At 40.9% G+C, this 12,086-nt stretch overlaps 1 protein-coding gene across 5 annotated transcripts; it reads left to right on the top strand.

Annotated features, from left to right (window-relative positions):
• The first annotated feature begins 1,612 nt into the window (after positions 1-1,612).
• On the top strand, positions 1,613-8,453 carry LOC311253910 (uncharacterized protein). Of its 5 annotated transcripts, none has more exons than XM_084384371.1 (5): positions 1,613-1,855; positions 2,391-3,513; positions 3,594-3,682; positions 7,288-7,898; positions 7,985-8,453. In XM_084384371.1, exons 4-5 carry the CDS (start codon positions 7,871-7,873, stop codon positions 8,338-8,340), a joined length of 384 nt encoding a protein of 127 aa, XP_084240497.1. In that variant the 5' UTR covers positions 1,613-1,855; positions 2,391-3,513; positions 3,594-3,682; positions 7,288-7,870; the 3' UTR covers positions 8,341-8,453. The 5 variants fall into 5 exon arrangements, 1 of the variants encoding a protein (XP_084240497.1); XR_014622042.1 differs by lacking the exons at positions 7,288-7,898; positions 7,985-8,453 and adding exons at positions 4,009-4,061; positions 4,697-5,446 and having other exon boundaries at positions 1,680-1,855; XR_014622043.1 differs by lacking the exons at positions 7,288-7,898; positions 7,985-8,453 and adding an exon at positions 4,697-5,446 and having other exon boundaries at positions 1,680-1,855.
• Positions 8,454-12,086: the final 3,633 nt, after the last annotated feature.

Genomic DNA, 12,086 nt, shown 5'->3' on the forward strand with positions numbered 1-12,086 from the left:
ATCCCTTCAAGACCTGCACAGCTCCAGGGCTCTGAGGCGTGCAGGTAGGATTGTGGCCGACCCCTCCCATCCCGGTCACAGACTATTTGACCCTCTACCCTCTGGCAGGAGGCTGCGGTCCATCAGGACCAAAACCGCCCGCCACATGAACAGTTTTTTCCCCTCTGCAGTTGGGATCCTCAACAAGTCCCGGGTCCCCCACCCCCACTGACACTGACACTGACTCTTTCACTCCTGCACTCAAACCCACCTCTGCACTTGAATCTTTGCATTACATTAATGCAGAATTTGTACATCCTGTATTTTTAATATCTTCTATATTTTATCTTCCGTCTTTATTTATCAGCCATCCCACACTTTTTGCCTCTGTGTGTTGATAGCGTTTATATTGTTTATATTGTATATGTTATAGTCACTGTTTGTTTGTTTATTGTTTATTGTCTTCAATGCATGCACCTTATTCACCAAGAAAAATTCCTTGTCTGTGTAAAATCCCTCTTGGCAATAAATCTGTTTCTGATTCTGATTATTATGAATGCAGAATTGACTTCAACATAACACTGTAATGTATCTTATATTAGTGACAGGGGGTTGTAACTGCATGTGTTGGCATGTGTTGAAAGGCGTGCAAGATTACAAATTGTTATGTGTATGTGGATGGATTAGTATTTTGCACTGCATTGCTTTAGGCTCAAGTTCACATAGAATTGTTACGTTTATGAAATAAGAAAAAGTTTGGGAAATACTTCATACTTCAAGTCTCATGTGCTGATCAGAGTTGTGATTAAAAATAAGGGCGGGCCCCAGATGATTTCCAAATACCAATAGGGTCGCGTCATTCTTAAAGTAGGGAATGACTACACTCCCATTAAGTGTAATTGTTGTTTTTGTACACTTTTGTGCAGTTATGGTTACACATACCCTTTTTCCACCCTCCCACTCTTGTATTTCGTTTGTTATTCATTTGACATAAAAGAGAAAAACACACAGTAAATCATGCAGTGAAAAGCTGACAGCCCTATGCCAAACACATACTTTATATGACTTGTTAATATGGATTCAAATGGGCAAGCTGAATCATCAAGATACACATTTTGTAAACAACCCTAACCTGAAGCTGCACTTGTACTACTGGGATTGCTTTGAGTGTTGCTGTATATAATCTGAAACCATAGACAGCTGTTCTTGATCACGGAGACAAAGATCACAAACAACAAAGCATCAGGGTACTGTCAGTCCAATGGCCATTGTTCTCGAACATTTTTCAAAACAATTGAAGCACCCAGCCTTTACACCCACTGACTCATCCTCAGCATTTTTTTAATGTACCACAGTAATTTAATTTTTTTTAATGTAAAGTATACACTTACTTACTGGACAAAAGATTATGAGGTGCACACTCCACAGTAAACTGCACCCCAATAGACCCTAAAAATTGCTTCTTTTTTTCTTTAATGCCACCTAAAGATGTGCACTGAGCTTAAAACTCATATCTGCATATTTTGTTGTAGCCACACAGATATTGGCCGCGTTTCCCAGATACCATAATTCTTAAGGACTTAAGAAGGCTTGTAAATGACCTTTAATATGAGCATAGTATTTCTATAAATGTGTTTTTATGTTTACTTATTAACATTCTTTAAAGCCAGGCTTTTATTTTTTATATATTAAGCAGACGTTACATTCAGTGCTTTTATTTTGAAAGCGTCTCGCCGAGACCTCGTACACATCCGGTGCTTCGGACTTTACCTGCAGTAGGAAAAGTGTGTCTGCAAGGCTAAGAGTTTGTCTTCAATGCTAAAGTGTGCCTAACTCACATGAAACGCCCTAGCACCTGGCTAATAAGGGGCACAAGGTTTGTTTTGTTACCTTTTCATGCCATATTTATGTCCGGCTCGAGTTTGGTTGCCGTGGATATTTTCATGTATAGAACGTGTTGTGGTTAACGGTAGCTACTATTAGCAACGGCCAAGCTGCCGTGTCGGTCTGTATTGGAAATGAGATGAAGCTATAAGCTAACTCGTAGGTTGTTTTATTAATGCAACAGGATGTATTTTGTCTGTTTTATGTGAGGTCTGCTAAGGTTAAAAACTGTTTATTGAGTTAAAAACGAACGGTTAAAAATGCTAATTTCATGTTAAATATTGTTTTATATTTCACTCTATGGGAGGTTGTCCTTCAGTTAAAATGTGAATTTTCCTTCATGATTGTAACATCAATCGTAGCAGTTAAAATATATATTTAAATTCATGGAGTAAAACCTGTGCGTCTACAATGAGTTTATTAAAATAGATAAAAGGAGAGTCAACTTGCATGATTGTTTATGGGATAAAAGCAGTTAAAAGTAATTTCATTTAAAGGTAACTGTATTTTATTTTCTTCTTTCATAGCTCTTACGGTGTGTTTACATTGAATACGGTCCAAGGAGTAAATCATTGTGAACCATCAGTTTGAGAGTTCGACCATCATTTAGCCGGGGATGCTACAAGGCTCTTAAGAAGGGTTCGGCTAAGAAGGAGCGCTAATATACAGGTGTTTCCCAGACGCGTTCTGAACTGCCTTCTTAGGAGAACCTTAAGATCAAGCAAAAGAAGCTCTTAGTGGGAGCTGTCCACCGCAGTGGTGCTGAAACTGAATCAATCGATGCCAGGCAAATTGATCACCCACCTCTTTATCAGCACAAAAGTCACACACAGCGCCCCGTGGTCCCCCCACACAGTGCAATTAGGCTACGCATGTATCGTGTGTGTGTGGGGGGGTGTGTGGGTGCGGTTGTGTGTGTGTGCCAACAGGTGTATCCAAGTAGTAATCAAGCCCATTAGCGCATATATACCCCCGTGGATATAGCCACACACATGTGAGAATGGAAGAAACTGGCAGCAAAAGAAACAAGCGGGCACCGTCGTTTACCGCGGAGGAGATGGGCGTCTTAGTGGACGAGGTCTGGCAGCACCGTGATGTTTTATTCGGGGGAACAAGGGGCAAAAAGAACATCACAGTGAAGAACAGTGTTTGGCAGGCCATAGCCGAAAAGATCTCCCCCTCCAGCCCATGTGGCCTGCGTGAAAGTCCTCTCCATCATCGAGAAGACGGCCTCTGAACGCATTAGTGGGGGCATCGATGTTCAGGGGGACGAGGGGCTCTCAGAAAGTGAGGATGAAGAGGAGCCATCCGGGAGCGGAGCAGGGGTGTGCCCGCCCCCAGGAGAGGACGACCCCCCACAACTGTGCCCTGTCCCTGCGTGCCAACCAGCAGGGCCTGCTGTCTGCATGCGGGGAGGCTTAACAGGGCAGCCCACAATAACGACCTGCGCCTGCAGCGAGATGCTGGTGGAGAAGCTGGTGGTGCTGCGGGGGATAGAGGGCCGACTCGAACGACAAACTGCCCTGCAGGAAGAGATGGTCCGGATAAAGCAGGAGAGGTTGGAGCTGCACCGGAGACAGCTGGCGCTTGCCGAGGCGCAGTTCAACCGTCCCTCCATCTCGGTTCCAATCATCCTTCCCCAGGATTCAGGTACGGGGCATTTCTATTTTGTATCTGCATTATGCAATGTATCCCGTTCAATTTTACTAATCAATCTCCCTTCATTGCAGGTGATGCAGACGCCCAGTAAAGACAGTGCGGAGCCATAATGCTATCCGCAGCTCGAACATCTGCATCCCAGCTGACTTTGCTATCATTAGTAAGAGGATTTAGTAAATCTAATGCTGGGATTCAAAGGAAAATATCTGTGAATGAATGTTTAATTTTCATAGTTTTGGGGGACCATTTCGATAAATTATAATAGTCTAAATAATATAATATAATATAATAGTAGTGACCAAAATAATTTTTGAAATTAGCGCTAGCTAAAAGTAAATAGATATTTTACTGATACCTTTCTAAGTTTGATATATTCCAGGTATGTTGTGCCGTTGTCACTACTAGTGAGTCAAATACAGCAGCCTGGTCAGTTGTCCTATGCTTCTGAGTATGACACTGTAGTTACCCCTCTATCCCATTGTACAGTGATTCCCAAAGTGTGGGCAGCAGCAGGCTGTGGCCCCTGGTGGGCTGTGAAGGTAATTCACAGTAAATAAATATGGTTTAAAAAACATAAACACACAATAAAACTAAAATCACAGGATCGTGACAAGAAATTTCATTAACAGTCTGATGATTGCCCTAATAGATGTGTTCAAAATACACAAATCACAATTTCCCTCAAGATACACCCTTGATTTGGATAATGAAAAACTCCCAGCTTTGAATTTACAACTGACAACGTAAGAGCTATTTGAGAAGGTGGTTACATACTAAAGTTGATACACAAACAATTACCTTACCAACATACAGTAGGCTAGCAAGGGATATTGAGCGGTAGGATAGCAGATAGGGATGCTGATTATCAATCACTGATCGAAACACCGTTAAGAATTTTTTGTTGTATTTAGTTTATTTTTCATGTAACTTGGTGTATACCTTGTCTGTTCCTTTAACTCATAATGTAGCCTTATGTTGGGACCCACAGATGAAGTCATTCATTGTGGATTTCAAAATGGACTCTGAACTGAACTCAGTGTCCCAGAATTCCCCATTCTTCACACCTAGGTGCAATATTTAGCTTTGAGCTACTATTGGTCAGGGTGACAAACCCCCCTCTGATCAGAGAGTCAAAACTCCAGCGCCTTCCTTTGTTCTCTCTCTTCTCCTCAAGCCTCTCCACTCCTTTGACTTCTTATCCTCAAGGGCTCCTCTCCATCTCCCCTTCACCGGGCTGCCTGCCCTCAAGATCTCTTCTTCCGGGCTTAACAGCTGCGGAGAGCTGCAAGCTTCATTTGCAGCAGGCCCAAAGAACTTCTCCTCACTGCAGCGACACGAGGTCCTGCCAGTATTCCTGATCAGTTAGCACCAGCAGCTGCGACACAAAGCTTGCCAGCTAACTTCACCATCTGAGGAACACCAAGCAGGTTAGCACTGAGCTGCTACCCTCGCAAAGGACAGGAGCGAACCTTTTCCTCCTCTGCTGACTTTCATCGGTCCTTGCACAGCAAGAACAGCATTCATTGGAATCCCAACGTTCTCCTGCAACCACCAACACCTTTTCTTCAAAGACTGGTAACATTGAACTGGGCTTAGATAGCATAGCATAGCACGGCTAAGCACAGGACTTTAAACTCTGATTGATGTAATGCATGTGTGTTCAATTTATGTGTGTCCACTGTTTGAGTGTTATTGTAATCTCAGGTCAGGTTATTGGTAGTTTGCTTTCCTAGACGGCTAATTGAGCCTGGAGCATATCAAACCCACATGTGATATCAGTGACCACCATTGTTTCTTTGTTCTGCCAGACACACACACTCACACACACACACACACACACACACACACACACACACACAAACCTGTATATAGTACATGGAAGTTAGTGTGTTTCATCTTTGTAAATAAAAGACTTTTGAACCCACATGTTGTCTATTTAATATTGTACAAGAGTGATTGTTGCCAACCTCTACTTTGTCAAGAGCTCCAAAATCCTTCAACCATTACTAGCTGTTATGGTAATTGGTTGTAGTTATTAAGTTAATTATTAATCAGAGTTACAAACAGTTTAGTACCTTTTCTGAGACTGATTTGGTGAATTGGCTTTTTTTCCCTTCTTCAAGGGTGGTGCCCCGAGGTGATCTAATGTAAATTGGAACTTATTAGTAATCATAATTTATAATTATCCCTGATAATCATTAATTATTATTGATAGCCAAATTTAACCCCAAACTCCCTATTACTGTTGCATGAAGCACTACATTATGGTGCCTCGTGTGTTGTGAGCACAACACTTATGAACATTGTTTTATGGAAAACACTTTAAACATATTTCATACATTATTAATGATTAATTGATAATCAGCAAAGTATCAATTAAAGAAATTGTTTAAAATGTACATCCCTAGTAGCAGATACTACGAGCAGTGTTACTTTTAAAGCCCCACTCCAATATCCAGTGTTACTTCATTTTTAACAGTTTTGTTGTAACATTCTTTTCTAACAGACTATGAGCGTTTCTCAGTACCAAGAATGCAAAGAACGGACTTGTGTTCTTGAGGAGAATGTTCTTGCTAGTCGTTCTCCGAAGAATGAACTCCGGAGATCACAAGAATACAGAATGCTCCGTTTTCAGTTTTGAGACGATGAGTTCTTGTGGTGCCAAATGCAGCCTGCACTGATTAAACAGCTGGGCGTTATCATCCAAAACAAGTGCTCTCTCTCTCTCTCTCTCTCTCTCTCTCTCTCTCTCTCTCTCTCTCTCTCTCCTGTGTATGTGACATGTAAATAAATAAATACTCACGTACATAGAGCAGCAACAACCTTCATTCGTTGTACATAAGTATGTTATTTTATTTTATTTTTTTTTAAGTGCTTCTAAATCTCACGAGCCAACAGCGGGAAAAAAAACCCCGTTAGAAGGCTGTTGTTTGTAGATGATCGCCATTGTGGATTTGTGGATTGTGTAGTTAGTAGAGTATTACCACCGTTAAATATGGACCGGCAAGTGTTGCTAGCTGTCGCGGTCGATATTCTTTACCGGGATGCTGAGGAGGAAGCTGCCGAGCTGAGGGGGCATCTTCAGCGGAGGAGAGCCAGGATGAGGAGGAGGAGTCTGGAGAGACGTAGCGCTATCCTAGCCTTTGCTGGATTTGTAAGTTCTCTTTCTTCGGGAGCACTTGGTTTTCCATTCTTATTAAAGTTAACAAAATAAATATGGTACGGTTTAGAAGTATTATTATAAATATTAATGTATAAAACAGGATTAACAGGGTCCGCCCCAAACTGTTTAGTAATAGTAACGCTATAGACCCACCCCTTTCATTCATAAATTTCCTACTACTCATTCCTACAATTTGACATCTGACATTTGATATGTGATACCTAGCACCACCTACTGGTGAAATCATGGGGGGACCCAACAATTACAGGTGAAATAGAGGAGCATATTAAGTTGTATAATTTCTTTATTTCTGATATCTGATACAAGTCTGATAAGTCTTGTGTAATGAATCAAGTGAAGCTCATTTGTATAGAACACAAAACATACATTAAGTTTCATGAGAGAACTATAAATACATTTTTACAGCATGTGTTTAAATTCATCAGTCTATTCAAATATTCATAGTTGATAGTTAAAAGCAAGTCATTAATAAATAAATAAATACATTCAAATATTATTTCATAAAGTAATAAATAAATAAATACATTCAAATATTATTTCATAGTTTTACTAATTAAAAAATATTTTTTATTTTACTACAGGATCATTCTCCTCGAATGTATGCACAAGTTAACAACACTGTGCCCATCCTCTGCGCCTTCTTCTCTGAGGAGGCTGACCTCAAACCAGCCTTCAGGCTGTCAAGGGAGACCATCAATCTGTTGGTCCAGATGTTGCCCCGGCTAAAGCCACATGGCAGGAGCCACGAAATTGAGGTGGCTGTCTCTCTGTACTGGCTGGCATGTGGCACTTCCTACAGGGTCACGGCAGACATATTTGGAGGCCATGATGGGCATCCTCCACAAGGCTATCCATTTCCCCAAGCCTGAGGAGATGGAGGAGGTGGGAGCAGGTTTTGCTCGGCTGGCTGGGCATGAGGCTTTTCCGGCGTGCAGTTGGAGCCATAGATGGATGCCACATCCGGCTTGTCCCACCTGCGGAGCAGAAGAAGAGCAACAGGGGATTTTTGCATTTTTGGATGTTTACATCGGCAACACGGGGTCAGTCCACGATGCCCTTGTCCTCCAGAGGTCTCCTATGTACAAACAGTCCCTCTACTCACCAGCTGGCTTCTTCCTCCTGTGAGACGGGGGGTACCCTTGCCTGCAGCATCCGGTGGCCCTCATGACTCCCTACCGTCAACCTGTAGCAGGTGAGAGAATAAATTATTTATTACAGTTGTTACTTTGAATTTGAATTCCTGGATGTATTCTACATTACCTGTATTTTAATCAACAGGCCAAGTTGAGGCCCGTTTCAACAGGCATCACGCCAAGGCCCGCAACATTATTGAGCGCACCTTCGGGTTGCTCAAAACCCGCTGGAGAGCCATCTTCCTCCGGGCTTTGGAGATCCGGGCTCTGTTCGCCCCCAAGGTTGTTGGAGCATGCTGCATCCTCCACAACCTTTGCCTGTTAGCTGGTGACATCCAGGAAGAGGAGGAGGCAGAGGAGGATGACTGGGAGGATGAGGAAGCTGGGGGGAATGCTGCCCAAGGTCAGGAGCTGTCGGGAGTCAATCTCAGAGGCAGACTTGCTGCCGAAGAGTCTGCCCCTCAAGAGCTCCCGGCATTTCTGAGGGAGCATGATTACTAAAGAAAAACCCCAAATTCATAATCAGTTCAATAATTATTTGTAATTTTAATTAATGTTAATTGTAAATATTGTTTTGCTGATTAATTAAACATATAACAATGGTTAATTGTAAATATTGTTTTGTTGATTAATTAAACATATAACAGTTAGTTAAACATATAACAATGGTTAATTGTAAATATTGTTTTGTTGATTAATTAAAAATGATTGTATAGTTTATCTCAATTAAAAATGATTATATTATGTGTATAGTTAAACATATAACAATGGTTTGAAAAAACACCTGTAAGTAAAGTCAACCTCCCAATCAGATTTCAGTTTCAGAAGCGTTTGTTGTGACCACCGTTACAAGCCTTGGTGCCTCGATTTGTCTAGGAAGACGTTTTACCTCTCATCCAAGAGGCTTCATCAGTTCATGTTCGCTGACCAGGCTGAGACTGGTCCAAGGTCCGAGGACCAGTCTCAGCCTGGTCAGATGCGAACATGAACTGGCAAATAACTGACAGATAACCAAGTCCAGTTGCGTTTCGAATTTCTTTGAGACCACTTCATTCACAACTCAATACTCACACTATTTAATTGACAGAATAACAATAAAACAACAACAAAGAACTACATTTAAAAATTACCTACAACTACTACGTATATACACTATTTACATTTTCTCCACAAGCCTCTCAAAGAGAGACAAATACTTGTCAGCTCTCTGACTTGCTGCCCTCTCCCTCTCTTCTTCCCTCGCCTCTGCCCTCTTCTCCCTCTCTTCCTCTTTTTCTGCCTGCTCTCTCAGAAAGTCCATCAGCTGCCCACTGGCCCTGGCGGCTTTTCCCCTTCTCTGGGAGGGGCAGAGGACGGGAGGGTGACAACACCACCTGTAGCGGGGGTCAGATTGGCCGCAACTACCAGGGGCGGACTAATGGAGTGCTGCCCCTGGAGTGCGGCATCCATCTGACCATACCATGGCCAGATGGCAGCTGTCACCCCTCCTGCCTCCACCCCTTTCCCCGTTGGTGGGTCCCTAAGCTCCTAAAAAAATAAAAATTCACTGAATGAATGTTGCCATGTCCAACTTGTTTACTGAAAAGTAGATAGAATGGTGGTACCTTGTACTTTTCTTTCAGGTTATTCCACTTCTTTTGCGCCTGTTTGGGGGTGACAGGCACAGCACTGTCTCTCACAAAGACTCTGGATAAAGCACACACATTCACACAAAAAAGGACAACTTAAACATATTATTACACGTTGAGAACACGTTAACAAAGATATTACAGTGACTAACACACAAGCTGACAGAGACTACTGAATGTGATGTAGTTAGGATGATTGCACTTACATGCATGCAAGGAAGAGAATAGAGAATCACTATTCTCTTCCTTGCATTCATGTAAGTGCAATCATATTATATAGTGAATGTCTGTGTAAATACAAATACTTCATCAATAGTTATATTGATAATATATAGTTAATATTGTTAGTACAAACTAGTATATCACTTAGGTTGATAACTACACCTGTACTATTGCTGTTGCCCTTCACTTGTACTTTGTGGCACTTTAAGTCATTTTTGTTCACCAGGTTACAATTCACACTACTTATTTGATTTGTAGTATTATAAACATTTAGTTTAGCTTTATACTATATTTTTCTTTTATTCATTTAGGTTGCATCAAACTATTTTAAGAGGCTGTGAAGTCTGGCACAAACAAACACACCACCGGACCACTGCTCCTCGTATAAAAACACATAAAAAGCTTACTCACTCCCATCCGGTTTTAGACGAATTCCTCCATCTGGTGAAGAGGGCTTCGTTAGCGGCTCTCCATTTTATGAGAGCTGCGGTTTCGTCAGTTGTCCCTTGATTGAAGTTAAAACAATACAAAAATCAACCAAAATACAGGTCGTTAAACATTTGGCTAGGCTAAGTATAATCTCTTGAACTGACGTTAGTTTACATTATAATTACTCGGATATTAATTTGACGGAATGGCAGCTGTACGAATATGAATTGAAACCGGGGAGAACGGAGGAGCCTGATCCGGGGCCGGGGAGCGACTGAGCAGGAGAGGGAGACCAAAAAAAAAGACATAACATACACACACATGCGGGGCCGTAACACCATGCATGATGTACACTTATTTACGTTTGAAGGCACGGACCACAGCACCAAGCACGCAGCACGAAATACACAGACCACAGTTCGAGTGGACAGACCACAGAACGAGAGCACAGTATACAGTACACAGCATACACACACAGACCACAGCGTACCGTGTAGATAGATAGTTTATTTCGAACATGTAAAAACCAAAATGATCATGTACAAGGTAAACATAAACTGAAAACTATAAATTCTGTTTACATATCCGAAAAGGAATGGGAGGAAGGATAAACTTATTTTATTCCACCCCCTTTTAATAAATAATACCACTGAAATACTTAAAAACAATATACCCCTATTGATTATCAAACACCTGCCTCATTTCTGTACCTTGTAAAAATCATCTCCTTATTTTTAAAAAAAAAACTGGTTTATGTTTGGACATTCCCTGAGCGTCCCCTCCAGACTGTTCCATACCGTTCTAGTTTCTTGAATAATATATCATGGTTTTAGGTCTATGAATATCTCAACTGTATACTCTTTTTGGTCTATTGAATTTGTTAGTTCCTCAACTGAATCGATTAATGCCAGTGATGTTGCTCTGTTCGATCTAAATCCATATTGACTTTTAGTGAGTAATTTGTGTTATTTATGAAACTGTCCAGTCGGTTATTGAAATGTTTTTCTAGAATTTAAGAGAATCTATAGTAATGACACAGGTCTGTAGTTTGTGAATTGGTGTTTGTTCCCAGTTTTGTACAGAGGTATGATCTTTGCTATTGTCATTTTGTCTGGAAATGTCTGGATCTGGGATTTCAGAATCAGAATCAGAATTCCTTTATTTGTCCCGCAAATGGGGAAATTTCTTTGTCACAGCAGCCAAAGGACAGTATCACACTTAAACAGTAATAAAAGTAAAAAATAAACAATATAATAAGACATAAGAAATAGAATTTAACTGGTATATACATAATATCTACAATATGAAATTGGTATTTACAATATGACATAGTATTTATTATTTATAATATGGACAGTGTAAGTTTAAACAGTTGGTATTTTTATTTACAAACAATAAATAATAAATATGGATATTAAAAATTGTCCAATTTGTGCAAAACAGAAAGTGTGTGGATATGTGCAGAGTTTTTTATTTACAATGCACAGTGAGGTCTACTGGGAGCAGTGCTGGTTGTAGACTCTGACATCAGCAGGAAGGAAGGACCTGCGATACCTCTCCTTCACACACTTGGGGTGTATCAGCCTGTCACTGAAGGAGCTGACCAGTGCTGTGATAGTGGCCTGTAGGGGGTGGGACTCCTTCACCAGCAGCGATGATAGCTTGGCCATCATCCTGCTGTCTCCCACCACCTGCACTGGGTCAAGATTTGTTCTGCTAGGTCAGGTCCAACACTAACAAAACATTTATTAAAGCTGTTAACTACTTCATTCATATCGTACTTTTCAGTGTTATTGATAATAAAATACTTAGGATAACTTGATTGTTTAGAGCTATTTTTTATTACAGTCTTCAGTATGTTCCATATACCTTTAATGTTATTCTTATCATCTAATAGTTTGTATACTATTCTTTCCGAGCTCTTATAAAAAATATAAAAACAAGTTAACTAATATTATATTTTTTTTC

This window comes from Pagrus pagrus (assembly GCF_965226575.1).
Source record: "Pagrus pagrus genome assembly, contig: HAP1_SCAFFOLD_65, whole genome shotgun sequence".
Lineage (NCBI taxonomy): Eukaryota > Metazoa > Chordata > Actinopteri > Spariformes > Sparidae > Pagrus > Pagrus pagrus.

Coding starts and splice junctions, on each gene's coding strand:
- LOC311253910 (XM_084384371.1), top strand. CDS start 7,871: ATGACTCCCTACCGTCAACCTGTAGCAG. Junction 7,899..7,984: donor CTACCGTCAACCTGTAGCAG/GTGAGAGAATAA, acceptor TTTAATCAACAG/GCCAAGTTGAGGCCCGTTTC.